Here is a 19,826-nt window from a genome sequence, read left to right as displayed (position 1 = left end):
AGCACTTTTAGAAAGAGATCACTACCCCGTTTAGTCCTTTTTCTGACCAACTTATTTGCTGGCTGCGTTATATAGATGACGCTTTTCTGATTTGGAGGGGTGGAGTTGATTGTTTACTAGAATTTTTCACATGGGTTAACAACAAGAACAGCCATATTCAATTTGATTCACATTTCAGTCCAGTTGAAATCAATTTCTTGGATCTTAAGATCATCAAGCAAGGAGATCACCTGTGTACATCACTATGCAGAAAACCTACTGACAGGAACACCTATTTAAGATATGATAGTTCACATCCCAGGACATTGAGGCAGAACCTACCCTACAGTCAGTTCATCAGAGTGAAACGGAACTGCAGTTCCAACAGAGACTTCAGACACCACTCCTCGATTCTGAAGAAGAACTTATCAGAGAGGGGCTACCCGCACAAGGTAATAGAAGATAGCTACAGGAAAGCTTCACGCAAAACGTTCAGACCTCTTGCATCTTGCACCTAAGAACATCTCTGAACGATTGCTGTGTAACCTGACTTTTGACCATATCACCAATAAGTTACAGAATAGTATCCATAGATATTGGTACCTTGTGCAGCACATTCCTCGTTGTCTGGGAAAACCTATGATTTCATTTAAAAGAACCAGAAATCTCAGAGACATACTCATCAGAAGCAACTTCAGGGGATACCCACATCATCCCAGACCAGTAGTTGGCACAAGTGCCCCTGTAGGGCATCATCCATGTGGCCACTGTACCTACTGCAGATACACGCAGAAAAAACTAGGATTTACTAACCCCATCAACCAGCAGCAGTATACCAAACTATATGTAGGTCAGACCAGCAGAGTTCTCAAAGTACGGGTAGGTGAACTCTTAAGCGACATTAGGAATAGGAGATCAGGTGCACCCCTGGTCAAACACTTTGTCACCTGTGGACACTCTCTTAACAGATTTTAAGTTCTGGGCTTTAGAAAAAATCCATGTGCAAGACAACAACATTTTGCTTAGAAAAGAACTGGCGTGGATCCTGGAACTTAATATGCTTTTCCCTAGTGGGTTAAATGAAGAGATGGAGTTTCTTCCCCTTTTATGAGTTTTAGTGTTTAGTGACGATCCCTTCTTTACAGCTGTGGTCAATTCCTCTGTCTCGGAACTAATGGAGACTCTGTCGAACGTATATAACTCTATGCTTTCCACTACAGCAGTTACCTGATTCTCTTCTTGCAGAAATAGTCTAAAGCTTTTTGCAGTATTTGTACAATTTGTTTAAAAGATGACTTTGGATACAGTTTTCACGTTTGGTACGTGAGTATTCAGTTTGTCCCTTTTCCCATTTGCCATTTGTTTTTACTATGTATGTTATGAGTTGATACAGATACATTATTGATTATACTTATGTGTATTTTACCTCTAGCCCTTGATGAAGGCTGAGTTTTATGTGGCTGAAACGCGTTGGGCTCATTCTCTCAATATATTGATTTGGAATTTTTTACTCGCATTCCTTTGTCTCCGGCATCTTGGGTCCCCCCCACCCCACCCCCACATTTATGTACCCAAAATGGCAGCACTCATTGGCCCATTGGGTTCAGACCTTGGCCAAAAAAACATGAGGAAACTAAAGAAGCCTTTTTGTGTTGTAGTATCAAACACAAATACATGTGGTGCCTTAAAATATAATTCACTTATCTGTTGTCATTGGCTATTTCACTTGGTTGAAAGTTCAAACATAAAACATTTACTGTTTGCTGAAATTTAAATAGGCTGCCTATTTTATATGAATGATCCCTTGTCTGCATACCTATTAGCAGGGCATCAAAAATGTAATAGAAGGTGTTGTTGTGTATGTTAGACTTTCACATATTTTTGTGTGTGCATATGTTTCTTTGGGATTGTTTTTCCAGATTTATTGCCAAACCATGTGCTGTATACCTTGACATTCAAAACAGTGGACTTTGCAGAGCCCAACCCAATGCAATTCTAGAAAAGGTGTTTACATCTATCACTAAGGTGAGTGACACTACAAATTTTGTTTGGAAGCTATAAAATGTGTGGTGGCAGGGGGAGCCATGTATGCCACGTTGAGCTCCTTGAAGGCAAGGTGGAATATAAATGCCATTAAATAAATATAATTTATTTTTACTCTTGATCTGTTGTGAAAATGAAAAATGAAATGGACTGCCTTCAAGTCGATTCTGACTTACGGCGACCCTATCAATAGGGTTTTAATGGTAAGTGGTGTTCAGAGGGGGTTTACCATTGCCTTCCTCTGAGGCTGAGAGTCAGTGACTGGCCCAAGGTCACCCAGTGAGCTTCATGGCTGTGTGGGGATTCGAGCCCTGGTCTCCCAGGTCGTACTCCAACACTCTAACCACTATGCCACACTGGCTCTCTGATCTGTTGTAGTCAAGGGAAAATAAGTTTCTCATTGCTATGGAAAAATCTGGCACTTGTTGCCAGAATATTCTTTAATTTGTTTTGCATTTGTTACTCTCTACTTCCTCTCTCCTCTTCCCCCCCACCCCCCAATGTGTGTGCTGAGTTTGTATATAAAATACCCAGACTTTAGATCTGTGTAAGATTTGAACTGAAACCAGGCAAGCTACTCTGATGGAGATAATTGGTTATGTCATTTCCCCCATAGCTCTTCTCAGGGTTTTTTTCCTGAAGAAAATTATTTTTCTCTGCTACCATTCTCCTCCTCCTGTCACTAGGCTGGTCTGCTGAGTTTCTCAGAAAATTGCAGTGGACTATAACATGTGCAGCAGCATTTAAAAGAAAACTGCCCTTTTCCAGAACCAAGAATGGTTTGACAGTCATTTTTTCTTAACTATGCTAAACCTGGCATATTTTCAAGGAACTATGGATTTATTTGTGTTTTATACTTGACTGCATGAATCCTGAGAGGCTGACTTTTTGGTTCTTTTGAAAGCTTTTAACTCCATATTACTGGTTATATATTCTAAGAGAGACTCTATCATAAGAATATTCTTGCTGCACTCTGTTGACCCTGGCTCCTTTTATTTAACCAAAGGATTAAAATTTATTGAGCTATTCAGTGCAAGAGTGGTTTTGAAAGAACTTGAATGGAAAACTAGTTTTGTTGGAACCTGGCATCAAATAATGTTTTGTTGGCAGAGTTCCAGGTGGAGCAATAGGAGTTTTCTGGTTAGATGCATGTGGCTGGAGGAAAGAACTCTTCATTAGTATTAGTATCCTTTTGAAACAGATATGTACAATGGAAAATAGTGCCAAAAATAAGTAAAGCAGTCCAAATGGTAAAACTCGATGTAAGATCCTACTGGTGTGTTAGGCTTCCACACTTTGGTTTTGTGTGAATGTGTGTCTCTGTGTGTTTTATATCTTTGGGATTTGTTGTTTATGGATTGCTCATAGACATGTTTCCCTGCATCCACATTATCATTTCATATTACCCTAATGGATCTTTATGTAAATTTCTGCTTATAATTTGTTTCTTGAATTTAATGTTTTAAGTTACTTTTCCTAGCAAACCATTGTCTGTACAGTTCTGGATAATATGCAGCAGGTTGTGGATGAAAGAATAATTGGGCAGGAATGGGAAGAGTCTGTTTTAGAAGGTAGCGAAAACATTTGTTTTATTACCTTCTAGTGTCCAGATGCAAGAAGGTTAGAGGGCTTGTCAAAACAACTAGATTGGGATATCCGAAAAATCCAGCGCTGGTTTCGTCATCGAAGGAACCAGGATAAGCCAAGCAGTCATGTGAAATTCTGTGAGAGCATGTAAGTTTGTGTGGATTTCAACTCTTATAGTTTCAGTTGTTGTTTTTTAAAAAGTTGACATCTTGTGGTCTCTGAACTTTTGAACAAAGATAGTCATAAAACAGTTGGCTAATGAGTAATACGCATTATGAAGAGAGGTCAGGGTTCTAAAACATTGCACGGAATGACTCCTGCAAGTACAGTAGAACTCCCTGTCTCCCCTGCATGTTCCCCACCATGCCCCTAAATCTGCTTGAGGGTTGGGTGAACCCATAGAGTAGATTTGGTGGACAGATGTGGGGGAAGGAGAGAGATATGAAGTTCTGTTATACTCATGGAAGTCATTCCATGCATGCAATGAATTAGGGCTCAAACCAAATAGTATTTGTACCAGGCTGGGGGGAGTTGGATGTGGCAGACTCCCGGCTAAACTGGCAGGCTCCCGGAGCCGCCCAGCTCCACCACCAGAAGCTCCTCATCCTCGCAGCCACTGCGCTGCTGGGACCCTGCCAGCTCAGCCGGGGGTTCGCTGGGGACAGCCAGCCTGGCAGATGGAGAGCCGGCGGTAGCCCCGAAAATGGGCGTTGTGGGAGTGTGGCGGGGGGAGCCGTGCGGGGACTTAAGCAGCATCCAAGTCCCCCTTGGAGTGTTCCCACAGGTCTGGATCCATAGGAAAATGCCACCAGCAAAAGGGTTGGCGGAGGAAAATAGTTGCAGTGGGGTTCTACTGCCGCCCTGAGCTCCTACTGGGAGAAAGGGCAGGATATAAATCTAATAATAAATAAATAAATGGTGGTCTATGGGGAGTGCTTGCTTCCCAGTAGGACTATTCTTGAGAACTGGCTCTTCCCTTCCGGCCCCTGTGCAGAGCTCCTGATGCAGTCTGTGTTCAGCCGGGCCGGCAGTTCCCAAGCGGCAAGTGGATGCTGCGGAGTTCCCGATGGAGGCTCCTCCACCGACCCTTGCTCCCACTGGCTTCCTCTCATTTGGATTGCTCTGCCCACTAACACAGTGTTTACTTTTTGTTTATACCAATAGACACATCTGGATGTTTTACTACTATCTGTGTTTTGATATGGCAAAATCGCTCTTTAACCATTAGTTTTGGATGTGCAGCAAACAGTTTCTGGGCAAGAATGCTTATTCCTTGGCCCTTCCCATTGTGTGCCAAGCTATGTCTCTTCCAGCTTGTCAGTGCTACCCACTGTCTGAGTTGCTTAATGGTGCTAGCAGCTGAGGCAACTGTCCCTCTATTTGCAGGCTTTTAAACTTATAGAGTCATATTTTACCTTTTGAAGTTATTTTCCAGCGCATGCACTTGAAGTTTTCCTGGACTCTCATTTCTTTTCAATCCCACTTAAATTTATTTTCTTAACTTTTTCTGCATGACCTCTATTACTATAGTATCTGAGCATCTTTGCCTTCCTGCCTGCTACTTCTGTGACTTCTGCCTCTCTCCCCTTAGGTGAGTGGGAGTCTCATTTGACCTCTGTCTGATTTTGGTCTGTACTCTAAATTGGAAGCTGTTTATTCATAAGCCCTATTTGTGAGTTACTCATGAGTAGAGCATTACTGTGACCCTGTCCCTGATGTAGCATCTCCTCCTTCAAACAGCCATGCATTGCTTGCAGTGAACACCCAATATGTAGGAGATCTGTGTGTTTGGGACACTAGCACAACTGAGTATCCTGAACACATAGTGCTTCTACAAGCAAGTAGGGGGTTCACTTCGGACCACTATGGGCAGTGCACACTTATATGAGAAAGGATATGTGGCATTGGAGGCAGGGCTAAAAATGCAGCTCCCACTCCAAAGTAATCACAGTAATGCCCTACATGCATTATCTTTCATGTGTGTTTGCTAAACTACTGATTCTTGTGGGTGTCCACTAGACTACAGAATTACCCTTGTGCATACATATGCTGTTTTCTGTTATTGTGGGGCTAGCATAGCTGTGTATATCCAAGTCTTTCTTATGGATGTTTTATAAACCTAATGTATGTTATGTGATGTCTCAAAAATATGTCCATTTTATTGAAGAAAGACATGGAGGTTGGTGTTGTCTAGTTTGCAATGCACAAAGCTTTGTGTTTTTCAGGGTGGAAATAATATGCTTGAGAGGTCTAGTTTTTCCTGTCCCCCCCCATTTTAAATTTTATTAAATGTTGTAAGAGAGCACAAATATTAGGTACATAGAAGAAGAGTATAACAAAAATAGCATACCCAGTCCAGTTGACCTTTCACAACTATACAAATATCGTCTCAGAGAACAAAATAATTTTACTTTAAATAACAATAGAATCAACTATTATTGCTTTTACAGTAACTAACGCCTAAGAAATAAAGATATCTACATCTAAACAATTCTCTCTGAGCTCTTGGAATTGCCTGAATAGAGTGAACCAATTCTTCCAAAAATAAGATTAAAAGGCCTGTTTCGAGTTAGTTTCGACTCTTCCTAGATCAGTACTTGCCACTAAGATTTTTGTGTTATATCTTTAATTCTTGCCTATTTTTCATTTCCAGGTGGAGGCTTTTATTTTATTTAAGTGCATTTACATGTGGACTCAGATTTCTTTGGTCGGTGAGTATGCTGTGCAATACTCAGGATTAAATTAAAAGATTCCCTTGGCCCTTTGGTACTTTCCTGATATTCTTAATTGGGTTCCCAATTCTTCATTCAGTTGCATACTGGTAGAACAGGAAAGGTAGCTTTTATATCACTTTTCATCACAGAAATGCTGCCGGTTTCTCCTTCTGACTCCCAAAAGCAGAAAGACCTTGATTTGCAGTACTTTTGTTCATTGTTTCTTAGAAAGGATGCTGATTCCTGTCTTAGAGATTGTGGTTACTTGTATGTGCGCAACAGTTTTACCCTCAATACTGAGGATCACTTACCTTCTTTTGCTAGTTTGATGTCTTGTCCTAAAATAGTTTGTTGTAGCCTTGGTTCATCACATTAGGCAAAGTGAATCAGAACTGCTTGGAACAAATTTAGATTACGGGATGAAAATCCAAATGACAGATTTGAGCTGGAAAGAATAGGTTATAAAGGATTGTGTCCCCCCACTCATGGAAGACTCCCACCCCCTGCAGCATACCACGTTAGTGTGTCTGCGCCACGTGTGCACGCACACACCCTCAAAATGGCAGTGCGGGATTCAGCCCAGGCCACAAAGCTCACCCCTCAATCGGATAAGTCCCGAGGTGTGGAGCGGGATTCCAGCAGAGGCTTTTGTGAACGAAAGGAGAAAGGAAAGCAATTTTCGCTGATTTCCCCCTTCCCTCTGTAGTTTCTTGTGCCTTCCTACTCTAGAGGGTTGGGAGAGCGTGGAAGGTGGTGTGTGCATGGTTGCAGGAGAGAGAAAGAAATTGAGAAAATCATCTTCCTCCCCCTTCTGTTCATGGAAGCCTCTGCTGGAGCAAAAGTATGTGGACGGACACAATTAGATACATCCCAAAATATTTTGGGATTATTGCTGACTGTCAGGCCCAGGATGTGACTCAGGAACCAGACCAACGGCTGTAGTTAATTCGTGTTTTATTAGGGTAATGTCCAAACAAAGACTGCGTTTTCTCATGAAGCAATACAGGGATACAGGTCCTGCGGCATTGGGAGAAAGTTGACAGAGCAAGAGACTTCTTCCCGCCTGTTCTTTAAGAAGGGGCCAAACGGGCGCGCAATCTTTCGCTCCTCCTTAACTGCCCCTCAGGTAGTGCCCGCCTTCCCCCCCTTCTCTCCTGTCTTTTCAGCTGTCTGCGTGTGCGCGGTGAGGGGGGAAGCATCACCCCCTCCTCTTCTGAAGTTTCAGATTCCAGGATGGGGGATAGGGGAGGGGCTGATGGTAAACTGCCTCCCCGCTTTTCGGCTGTGAGCAGCCCTCCCTCTTTCCCCTCTTGCTCTGAGCCTGAAAGAGGGGGAGGCGTGAGAATGTCCAGGGAGGGCTCAGGCTCCCCGTTGCTAAGCGACCTTATCACTGGCAGTTCCTCTGTTTCCAAAGGGGGGAAGTTCCTCCCCCTTCCCTCTGCCATCCATCCGAATACTCTTCTCCCAACTCTCCAGGATCCAGCTCCCCGGGATTGGGACCCCAGCTCTGCCTTCCGACACTGACAGATGATTTGTCCAAAATAGCAAATGACAGTTGGGACTTCTTGATCCAAAAATGCAGAAAGATCTTTTTTTTAAAAATGGTCCACTGGGTACTTAGCTTGGATATGATGGCTTGCTGTGATTAACGTTCCTAATATCATTATTTGTATCATTTTGTTCTTAACTCTATTCACATAAACCAAATAATACTATTCAAACTATTATTGTTACTAATAGTACCCTGGCTAGAGTTAAACATCAGATATTGAGTCAATTAAAGATGGAGGCTTGGCATTTCCCAATGTGGAACATTATTATTGTTATGCACCTGTTCTCAGTGCTTTGTAGCAATGGTGAATAATTGTTGGGAGACTGAACAGTTTGGAGTAGGAATTCCTTTGCCATCTTTGACTGGTGGGGAGGGGGGAATGAAAAGAAGGTTTTATTAAGTAATGACATAATTAATTAAATGTTGAAAATATTGTAACAAATATATCACTCCGGATATATGACCTTTATGTTTTTCATGTTTTCTTCTCAATTTAATGCTGCATGAAATAGTTCTATTTTGGACTTCAGATTAATAGTCAGTGCAAAGGATTAAGAGATTTTACTGAAAACAGTACAATAAAATGGAATTGACTTCAAAAACAGGATTAGTTATTACTTTTTCAGTATTTGAAAATGAGAAGTTACTTAATAGAATTGGGCATATATAGAAATATTTATACAACTTTTCATAATAGGGAAGTCATCACAGAAAGGATTATTATAAAAATATATCAGATAATTTTAATATTAAAGCCCATTTGACTACAGATACAAAAGGAAGTGGGAAGAAAATTTAGCTAATTCAAGTTGTTGGCAATATCAGGAACAAAATAACGATTTTAAATGTGCTTGGAAGCCATATAAACATGAAAACTTTCTGGAACCTTATAATGATCAAAAGTTATGATTTCTGCTATAATTATTAATACCAAAAGTTTTATCACTATGATTATTTGAACAATAATAATAAAAAAGGAAGAGTAATGTTTAGAAAGTAAACATTTTGTTTATTTCAACCTGTATTGTCATTGCAAATACTGGTAGAAACCAAACTTAGCTTCTGTGGATGATCAGCTCAGAAGTGGTTGGTATTGATAAATATTACTCATTATAAAAGATTTTAGAAAACAGATAATCTATGTCAGTCTTCCCTAATCCAATGCCCTTCAGATGTTTTGGACTACAATTTCCATCAGCCCCAGCTAGCATGGCCAATCGTTGTGGATTATGGGACTTGTAGTACTGAACATCTAGAGGTCACCAGGCTGGGAAAAGCTGATCGCTACTCTTGGACAGTTGAAGACCTCCCCCTTATATTGGAACAGAATTAAATCATATATAAAGAAATAGTAAATGTGTAGTTTTTTAGCTGTAACTCTCATTCTGAAGGGATGTTACTTATGGGTAGTATTCTGCATCACATGAGCAAAAGGCAAACCTGCACAATGCATTTTTCCCTGCTGCTTCTTCCTCATGCAACAGCTGGTTTAGCACAATGGGGAGGAGAGCCTGGCTAGGAGTCCAGAGTCTGTGAATTCAAATCCCCGCTCGTGTCTCCTGGGTGTCAAGTGCCAGCTAAAGATCACCCCCACAGTGAGTGGCTCAGGGGTTATGTGCCCTGCCCCCTGTGCAGCCGTGGGCAAGCTGCATAGTCCAAAGGAGTCCAGTTGCCCCCCAGCTGGCAGTTGTGGACAAGGAAGGGGCTGGCTTGTGCAGCTGTGGCAAGCTGAGCAGGCCCTAGCCAGCTGGGGAGGACTAGCCTCAGAGAGAGGCAATGGTAAACCCCCTCTGAATACTGCTTACCATGAAAACCCTGTTCATAGGGTAGCCATAAGTCGGGATCGACTTGAAGGCAGTCCATTTTTTTTCATCCTCCTGCAGCTCCCTGTAGCCCCCCAAAACTTTCTCCAGAGGCTAGGGGGTGGACCTGCCAAACATTGTGGTCTATGTCATCTGGAGCTGCAGTAGAAAGGGGGAATTATGTGAAATCTGGTGGAAGAATCTTGTGCTCCACAAGGTTCTCCTTCACCCAGTTTTGTTTGATTTCTCCCCCCGCCCCTTTTGTAGCACTGAGTGACACTGCCTGCAATGCCAGGCTCCCTCAACTCTCTGGAGAGACTTTTTGGAAGAGGGGAAAAGGAGACTGCAGGGAGGGGGGAGGAAAGAAAAGATCTGTTGTTCAAGCGGCTCCTGCAATGTTGGACACAACTTGTATGTTTTCCTTTTATTTTTATAAAAGTTGTTATGTGAAAAAAACCCTTTATGTGAATCCCCCATATTGGCTTTAACCAGGGGAACAAAATGCAAGTACTTTGAAGCAGTACAGGAAAGGGGGGAAGAGATTTATTGCCATAAAACCCCAAAACCTTAATTATAAGAGTGTATCCTTAATCAGTCTCTCTCTCTCTCTCTCTCTCTCTCTCTCTCTCTCTCTCTCTCTCTCTCACGCTCACTCGCTTTCGCTCTCAAACTGTAGTCACCCTGGCTTTGGGACACACGACAATGCTGGTACAACTACCCTTTTCAGGTATGTGTTGTCTTTTCTAATGTATGCTTATAGCAGTGCTATGGCATTGTAGGCCCTTTATTGCATATGAAGGTACTGTTTCTTGAAGTCCCCCAGGTTTTGCCCTAATACCTTTCTTGAAGCAGTCTGCCACTGGGAGTACTGGAAGCGGTCCCATTTGAAAGAGTTTATCTGTTCACCTTGAGGGAAGTCATCTATGGAATAGTTGTGTCTGTCAAAATAAATAGGGCATCCTGAGCTTGCAAATATATGTGCACATGTTAGAGCTTAACATGGAGTTCTGGTAAGTCAAAGCCCATGCACTGGATTGCAGTATATGTGCCTGGTTGTGTTTAAGAGCGAGATTTGTAGGGATGTCAAAGAGCAGGTAATTTTCAGAGCAAATAGGCATAATATACTTTGCTATGCATTGTACTAGAACGCCTATCCCTCTTCCACAGGATGATCTCTTCATTGTAGGAGGTAATGAGAGTCCTTTTCTTAGAATGGGTTTGATGCTTTACTGCTAAACTGAAAGGATGAGGAAATAGTAGGAATGATGCAGTGGGGAGAGCTTTACATTGACCATTCTCCTTGTGTGGTGTAGACCTTGCTCTAGTCCTGCAGTCATGGTGTAGGGCCACACAGATGGGAATAATGGCATGTGCTGAAAACCATCCAGTCAGGAAAACATTCTATGATTATGGGTCTGTAGTCAGTAAAATTCTTGTTTTGTTGATCTGTCAAAAAAAATAAATGCTGTCCTTATGAGTTTATGTCCAAGCATTCTGACTGCAGGCTGATTGTCATAGTTTTATTCACATAAAGGAATGTATTGCTTTGATGATACTGAAATCTTTTCTGATGCTCCCTTTTTAAAATTGCTGTATTTAATTAACATGTATTTCAAAGGCAGACACAATAGTAATCTGTGAAAGCAGAACTTTTAAATTACTAATTAAAAGGCCTGTCAGGTTTTACAGAATAAGGAATAGAGAATCCCATTAGTTTCTCCAACCCATCTACTTGTCTACCCCCACTCCTCATCTTGCCATTCATCATTGAGAATTTTGTGAGTGGATCTGGGGCATCAGAAATATGCCCTTTCCCCACAAGCTAAGAACTATTCCCAAAAGAGGGAAGTCATGCATTGCATTGCAAAAGAGGGAAGTCATGCATTTTCCCCTAGGATATTTTGATGTAGTTTTCAGACATGATAGAAGCTTTTGCTGCCACCTCAACATCATCCCTTGAGTGCAAATGACTGCTGTTCAAGTTATAATGGGAGATCTGTGATCAGATTTCTCACTTTTAAAAAGCGAAACAGATAAAAAGATATCTGTCTTTGTAATTACAATATTGAAACCTTAGAACGGTAATTTTCTTACTTATGAGATGGAAGGAGGCCAGTTCTTACCAGTTTAAGTCCAGCCTGCTGGCCAAATTAGGCCTGAAAGACTGTTTTTCTCAAACTACACCCACCTGCCCCACACTTAATGCAACATTTGACATCAGTTATGGGGCAGGGAAAGATGCAGCTGCAAAGAAGCAATTGAGAGCCTTAAAGTATGCTTCCAATTAATTATTGGCAAGCAAGGCTTGCCATCAGCTGTAATCAATTCATCAGTGTGACAGCAAGCCCTGATGAGATGGGCTGCACTATGGAGTTCCCAGTTGGTAGTACAGAGCTGATCCCTGCCCAGGACAGTTTGAAAACTGCATAGGCAAAGGAACGCTTCACCTGATGTCATGGTGATGTCAAGTGATTGATAGTTGGTTGGCCAACCCTACAGTTAAAATAGCCCCTAGGTATTGGGGGACATCAGGATCTGGCTGTCTGGCTAGTTCCAACTCTCCACCCCTGGTTTAAGTCTTTAAATTGTGTGGGTAACCTGTGGCCCTCCAGATGTTGCTGGAGGGCTCCCATCTTTCCTGACCATTGACTATCCTGGCTGGAGAAGATGGGAATTGGAGTCCAACAACATCTGAGGGCCACAGGTTGGCAACTCCTGCTTTAAATTGCTCTGTCCTAATGCAGATGTTACATGATGTTCCTAAACAAGACTTTATTTCTGTTTTTCAGCCCATAACATCCAGCCTTCGGTATTATTATCTCATGGAACTGAGCTTCTACTGGTCTCTTATGTTTTCACAGTTTATAGATATTCAGCGAAAGGTAAGAAATAATCTGTTTCCAGGAGCCCTGATACCAACCCTTTAACCGTTCTGATTGAGGGGAAGGATCATTCAGCACCTAGTAAGAATATGACAATATGACTGATTTTTATCTTGGAATGAAACTTACTTTGGTTAGAAGGCTTCCATCAAATGCAAACTTGTGATGTGTATGTGTATTTGTGGATGTATTATGATTGTTCCTGTGAGACTGGCTTACCATTTTCCAATAGAGGAGGGAACTAAAAATCCATATACAAGGTGGTTTTCTACATTTATTGGTTTGTTACTTTGGAGCTACACTGAAAGCATGAGTTTAGAACAAAAACAAGCAGGTTTCCTCAGCTGCAAAATCTATATATTGGCTCTAAGGCTGCAGTCCAATACATGTCTACTCAGAAGTGAGCTCTATTGGCTTCAATGAGACTTACTTACTCCCAGGTAAATGTGTACTGGATTGCAGCCTAAGCTGACTTATATCTGCAGTGCAGTGCAGTTAGATATTGTCCCTGTTTGCCAGGCATTGCAGTCAGGGGTCCAGCGTGAATGTAAATCTGAAACTGATGTGTGTCTAGATGTGCGACTTTGGATAGGCAGGCAGATAAGTGCCAGTAATTTCAAAGGGCTATATCCTTTCCTATTCCCCATCCACTACAAAATATTCCTTTACCTAGACATGATATTAATTTTGTTTGCGTTTTAGGCTCCTTAAACCTGAATTTCAACTTGCTGTAATTCCAGTATCTATAGACTTCCGTGCTTAGAGTGTTCAGGAGAGAGATGCTCAGTCAGTTGTGGCTTGTATACTTTCATAGTGTCCTTGCTAATTGATTATCCACATTTACAATACTGTAAAGAAATCTTCCCATATTGATTATGGAATGCATTTAATGTTCTCCTTTGATTGTTGAAGCAGTAGAGTCCTTAAGCATATGTTCAAAGGAACTTATAGTGAGAGAAAATTTAAACTGTAATAATAAAAATCAGTTAAAAGAAATAATAAAGAAAAGATGCCGATCAGCCAATCAAAACATCCTTCCAATGAGAAATCCCAGATGCAGAAGGAGGTATTGTACCTCCTGAATAAGGTTCCATTTAATACAGTCAGCAAAAAAGAGGGAAGCTCAAAGCCACAGACATTGTTTTCCATTTCTGCAACAGAGAACGCATCAAGAATACATTTAAAATCACTAATAGGCAAAAAACCTTGTGGTTTAAGAACATAACTACAGCCAACAGATATTTCTATCAAACTTTAAAAAGCAGGGAAATGGAGCAGCTATATAGTGAATGCACCAGGGGAGCAGGAGACCTCCTCTCTGAAATATTGTACTGCCCTACAAATTTGTAAAAATGCAAACACAGTTTGGGTTGGTCTTTCACAGTCCAATCCATTTTCTGTGTAGCTTGGAGGGGAGGAGATTGAGTGGGTGGGCACTGGGCAGAGGAGAAGCCCCTTTCCTTTCCAAAAGGAAAACATTGTGAACAGCATAATTCTTTTTCAGGGTTTCCCCCACCTTTTTATTCTACAACAGGCACATGTAGCCTCCCACCCAAATTTAAACCAAAGCTTTCCCTGGCCACATCCACACCAGGCCTTTATTTCACTTTAGACAGTCATGGCTTCTCCCAAAGAATTCAGGGAAGTGTAGTTAGTGAAAGGTGCTGAATGTTGCTAGGAGACACCCTGTTCCCCTGACAGAGCTTCAGTCAGAGTGGCTGACTGTTAAACCACTCTGGCCAAGGGAGCTGTCGGGGGAATAGGAGTCTCCTCTCAGCACCCTTCACAATCTATTTATTTTTATTTTTTATTTTATTCAATTTATTAGTCACCCATCTGGCTGGAAACCCAGCCACTCTGAGCGACGTACAAAATAAAGGCATATAAACATCAAACATAAAAGTATATAAACATAAAAAAACAAGCAATAAAACTAAACAACAAAGTAGAAGCTATCCCCCAACCCACACAGCCCAACCCAAAGATCAGAAAGTCCTCCTAAAGAAGCTGCGTTTGAAGGCTGGAGGGTGGGGCAAGGCAGGTGGAAACAGCCTCCCCTGATAGCAACAGAGTCTCTCTCCCTTCATCTACACTTTCGAGGATTCTTTGGGGGAAGCCATGACTGTCTAAAGTGAAATAAAGATTTGACGTGGGTGTGGCCCCCTGATTAGGCAAGCCAAGCAGCTGTGAGTCTGGCTTTTAGAACACTGGCAGTTGCTTCTTACTGAGCATGCCCAGCCTTATCATTGAGTGCAATGCTAAATTTCTTCAATTAAAAATCAGCCAGACGTTTTTTTAACTTTTAAACTGCAGGTGATGAAGGTCAGAGTATGGGGCAAGGTCAGTAATAGGATTATAGGTACTCTGTGAACATGGCTGATTTTTAATTAATTTCAAGCAATTATGAGCTGTGGCAGAAAAAAGGCCAAAAGGGGTCTGGTTTTTCTCTCTCTTTTTACACTTTGGACTCTTGATTCTCTCTGACTGTTTTGTGTATCGCCATGAAAATTGAGAGGGTTGTTAAGCATTTCTGAATTCAGGACTATATGTTTTGTAAGGTTTTGTTTTGAAATGAGCTTATGGGAAGCATCATGGCATGGGGGGTATTTTCAATTTTACATTGCGGAATGCAAAAAATTCATGCTGTCTCTTGTGGCTGTATAATACAAACTAATTACAAATTAGATGCAACCCTATGAATAGGGTTTTCATGGTAAGTGGTGTCAGAGGGGGGTTACCATTGCCTTCCTCTGAGGCTGAGAGACAGTGGCTGGCCCAAGGTCACCCAGTGAGGTTCATGGCTGTGTGGGGATTCGAACCCTGGTCTCCCAGATCGTAGTCCAACACCTTAACCACTACACCACACTGGAAGAGCACAAAACACAAATGGGAGCTGTGATGTTGGACAGAGCAATCCAACTCGTGAAAGGCTGGCGAAAGCAGAGCCAGTAGGAGTGGATCCAGTGAAAGGGGCCACCTTATCCAACCCCTGTTTAGGAGCCACTGGGTGGGGAGGATGCTGGCTGCGCCGGCAGGGCACAGCAAAAGGAAACAAAATGCACATTTCCACCACCACCCTTTTCCTGGTGTATTGGCTGCTGGGACAGGGCCACAGGATGGAGTCAAATGGGGTCTGGATGCGGCATCAGTCCCCCTTCCCTCAGTTCTGCACCATGCCCCCAGAATCCCCCCTTTTAGGGCCTTCTGCTGGCTCCACTTGTGCTGAGCCGGCTGTGCCCCAGCAGCACCTGTGTGGTGGTGGAGTTCCACAGTGCTGCAGCTGCACCTGGGGTAGGACTTTTGCCAGCAGAACTGACACCCTTCCTCCTCTGCGGCTATGCTTCATCTAGCAGCACCTCAGCCTGGCATAAAAAGCTCTTCGATTGCTCCCCTAGTAGCTGTAAGGAAAAGCATTTGGAAGTTGTTTAGTAAAACTGTTGATCAGCCCTGGCAGGAGAGTCACTCTGCGACTGAACGCTGTACACGCCACTGCAAAACAAAGAATCTGGGCTTGGTATTCTGGGTGTGGGAGAGAAAGGATAAGGTTTCTAGAACCTTAAGGACAGTAGGGGCCATTAGCAAAATGACAGGGAAAGGTCTTACCTTAAATCCAGTGTCATCTATTTTCTAAAGTATCCAGTTGTGGGACATTCTGGGCCTGGGATGTTATATATCTGTCTTCTGTTGCATGGTAAATTTGTGTAAGGGTTGTGAGTTACTTTTGTCAGAAGAAGTGCCCAGCGCTGGCTGCTTATCATGAGGGTGGGTTACTAGGAAAGACTGCACAATATCTATACAGATTCCACGCCCAAGATGGGAGGTTGCTGAAGAAAAAAAAGTCCATTGTCTTAATCTGGCTCCTGCATTTTCCCCCACAAAGCAATATCTTTACTGATAAAATTTCAGATTTAAAAAAACTCATTTTATCTTACTCAAACTGATTATACTGAGAGGTGCTGTTACACAGCTAATCGTGTTCTGGGACGAAGTCACCATTCTAGTAGAGGAAATTCCATCATTTTTGGTGGGAGCAACGGTGGGTAGTTTTTCTGATACCCTGAAGAGTCACTTCGATTTGGCTTCAGTAATTCATGCTCCGGTAACCTCCCTTTTGGATTACTGTAATACATTGTATTTGATGTATTGTGCTTAAAGGCATTCCGGAAACTACTGTTTGCGCAGATTATAGTGGTGAGAGTGAACTGGACAAGATGCTGTGAGCCTGTTGCATCAGACCTTTCCTGCCTGCACTAGCTTTCAAGTCAGTTCTGGGTCAGATTCAGAGTACTGGTTTTGACCTATACAGCCCCCTCCAGCTTTGGATCCCTGGATCAACAGAAACACCTCTTCCCACATGTACCTACTCATGTCCTTAGATCATCTGTGGAGGCCCTTATCTGAGTGCCCCCCTTGCAATGAAGTATGGAGTGTGCCTACAAGGAAGAGGTCCTTTTCAGCGGTGCCCCTCCCCCCCAACTGTGGAATGCTGTCCATAGAGAGGCTCTTGTGGTACCTAGTTTAGTTTGTTCAGTGCCAGGCAATCTTTTTTTATTCTCCCAGGCATACCTTTAAGAAATTGTATGCATCTTCAGTATCTTTGGCCATCATTTGATATTATTTTAATCTTTGCAGCTTAATAATTAGTCATTTTTTAGCTGGGAGGTTGAATGTAGATTATGATGATAAGTTAATTGAATTGGTTATTGGTGATGGGTTTTTTTTCTTCCCTGGGTTGGATTTTATTGCTGAATTGTCTCTTTATTGGTTATGTTGTTGAATTGCTGTACTTGTTGTCTGTTAATTTTGCAGCATTGTATGTTGCCTAGAGAATATTTCTAATTAGGCAGCTAAGAATGGAAAAATAAATGTTGCCTTGTGTATTAAAATTGTGTGTGATACTGCTGTTTTAGCTTCCCTTTTGCAGTTAAGGACTTGACGCAACTCTGCACCTTTTCTTTTAGTGCCTAAATACTTGTCAAAAGTTGATTTACATGACCATCATTTCACCATAAATGAAATTGGTGTGTCATTAATGTTCTTGAGAATCTTTTCTTGCACATGTGGAAGTTTCTAATCCTTGACAACAATGACAACATGGATTTGGACCCTAAGTGATGTCCATGTAAATCACCTTTGTCTTGAAAGTAGTTCACCTTTGTGCCAAAAAGGAGTTTGTAAATGGCAATTAGACAGTTGCCAAATCCAAATTATGGTGCATATTTCTTTTGTTATAGTGCAAATGTTCTTTGGTCAGTCGCTGTAGTAAACTCATTCTGCTGCATCTCATTTCAGGATTTCGTAATTATGTTTATTCATCACTTGGCTGCAGTTGTGCTCATTTCTTTCTCCTACATAAACAACATGGTGCGGGTGGGAACTCTGGTTCTCTGTGTTCATGATGTATCAGATATCTTTTTAGAAGTGAGTATATCCACTCTGTCCTACTGTGTTTTTACCACTTATCCAAATAGCTTCTTGAAAAGTATTTATTGTGAATTTTTTTGCCCAAGAGAGGAAAATTAAAATAAAGCTTTTAAATGATATATTTGATCAGTATGGTTGTGTGTTAAAATGGGTGCCTTCAGCACAGTACTCAGAAAGTTGTCAGGTTTGAGCCATCTCTTGCAGAAAATGTATGCCCTTCCTCCTCCAAAAAACAACACAGTTTGGAAGTTACTCTTGATTTGTTGAACCATTTGGTTCAGATTATGTACTGAGGCAGGATCCTTCATATCTAAGCAATTCCTAGCAGCATAAGTGATTAACGAGTGAGGGAGCATTCATACAATTTCAGAATAGGTGACTTATGTGACTGCTTGTGTTCATCCTTTGATTTCGGTGTCCCTTTATTTTTGTCATGAGGACCCTAAAACTTGCTATGCTCTCTTTTGTGTCAATTTCCCATGACCATTCGTTTTGGACAAGAAATATAGTTTGCTTACTGCGTATCAGTCTTAATTGACTCAGACTGAGTCTTGACTAGGAGAGGATGTCGTGACAAAGGTTTCACATGTAGCCCAGGCTGCATGTGGCATAAATCAAATGAGTGAATCTTTCCCCTCCTCCCCCAACTCAGGAATAGCCTCTTCATTTTCCTTTCATCATATTTGGCACCCGGATTTATATCTTCCCTTCCACAACTTTGTTCTTTCTTCCCCTGCTTCTTGCTTTCTGGCATTTCTATTGATAGTTAAATGCTTTTTAAAACTCGTTCATGTTTATAGTTTCATAACAGCAGGATTTGTGTTAGATGCTCTATTTTTTTCTAGAAACCCACATATATAGAACAAAATAAAATAATAATCTCTGGAATGGCTTCTTAAATGAAAGGATTGCTGCACTGGGAGCTGCAGGAGTTTTATTAATGCTTCCCTTTGTTTTCTAGGTAGCAAAATTGGCCAACTATGCGAAATACCAGCGATTCTGTGATGCCACCTTTGTACTCCTTTGTGTTGTGTTTCTTGTTACCCGTTTGGGGATTTATCCTATCAGGTAAGTATTTGTTGGGGGTGGGGGGAGAAGGACAAAGCAAAGTATGACGTAGGGATTCAGTGTGCCAAGAGCCAGGTGTAGATAATTAGCAGCTGTGGCCCATAGGTACCCCCTGTGGCAGGAGTCATTAGAAGTGTGTGATAAGTAAGGTCCCCTATAAAGGGCTTGGTTGACTGATTTTGGGGCTCACTAAACAACAGGGCCTGGCAATATGAGTGTAGAGACATCAGGAGCTCCACGTTATGGTGTTTTTCAATATTATGCTTACAGTGGCCAAGACCCTTAATGAGTTGGGTGTCAAACTCTTCAGAGTTTCTCAGTCCCATTGCTGCATGTGCTTGAGAGTCAGGATATAGAATGTGGTTCCCTGTCTCTATGCAACCATAATGGCATGTGGTGCTGCACAATTGCGTCTTTGTGATAAGGCAAACAGGGCTGTTTTCAAGTCGCTCCTGCTATATGTTTTAGGTACTTTAAGGAAGATGAAAGATGGCAGTACCCGTGGGCTCTTTCTCAGCTATTGAGTGGTCACTTTCACTTTTGGTAATCCAGATGGTAATGTTTCAGCTTAAGTTCTTTGTATGTCAGTGGTAATGAGAAGGGTAGTGACCTCACTAACTCCACACGTTAGGTGTCACCTTCCCAGAATTTGGGGCTCTTTGATCTGTATCATGTCACAATAATTTCTTCATGTCCTTTGTAACAAAATACTTTTGGATGGGTGGGTTGGAGGGAAAAGGTATGGTGTCTTCGGAGCTGAACATCTTTTTAGCCA

The 19,826-nt window shown here is 41.9% G+C and overlaps 1 protein-coding gene across 2 annotated transcripts in view; it reads left to right on the top strand.

The window, feature by feature from the left end:
* Nucleotides 1-19,826, top strand: part of CERS5 (ceramide synthase 5) — a 75,490-nt gene that overhangs the window by 37,005 nt on the left and 18,659 nt on the right. For both annotated transcript variants that reach the window (XM_061615245.1, XM_061615246.1), the window contains 7 exons: nt 1,899-2,004; nt 3,626-3,756; nt 6,263-6,320; nt 10,354-10,404; nt 12,467-12,559; nt 17,852-17,980; nt 18,945-19,051. In XM_061615245.1, coding sequence (XP_061471229.1) covers nt 1,899-2,004; nt 3,626-3,756; nt 6,263-6,320; nt 10,354-10,404; nt 12,467-12,559; nt 17,852-17,980; nt 18,945-19,051 — 675 coding nt within the window. The remainder of the gene's footprint in view (nt 1-1,898; nt 2,005-3,625; nt 3,757-6,262; nt 6,321-10,353; nt 10,405-12,466; nt 12,560-17,851; nt 17,981-18,944; nt 19,052-19,826) is intronic.

The sequence above is a fragment of the Rhineura floridana genome, chromosome 3, assembly GCF_030035675.1.
Source record: "Rhineura floridana isolate rRhiFlo1 chromosome 3, rRhiFlo1.hap2, whole genome shotgun sequence".
Lineage (NCBI taxonomy): Eukaryota > Metazoa > Chordata > Lepidosauria > Squamata > Rhineuridae > Rhineura > Rhineura floridana.
Note: the sequence above shows the minus strand (reverse complement) of the source record. Positions and strands in the feature narration are given on the sequence as shown.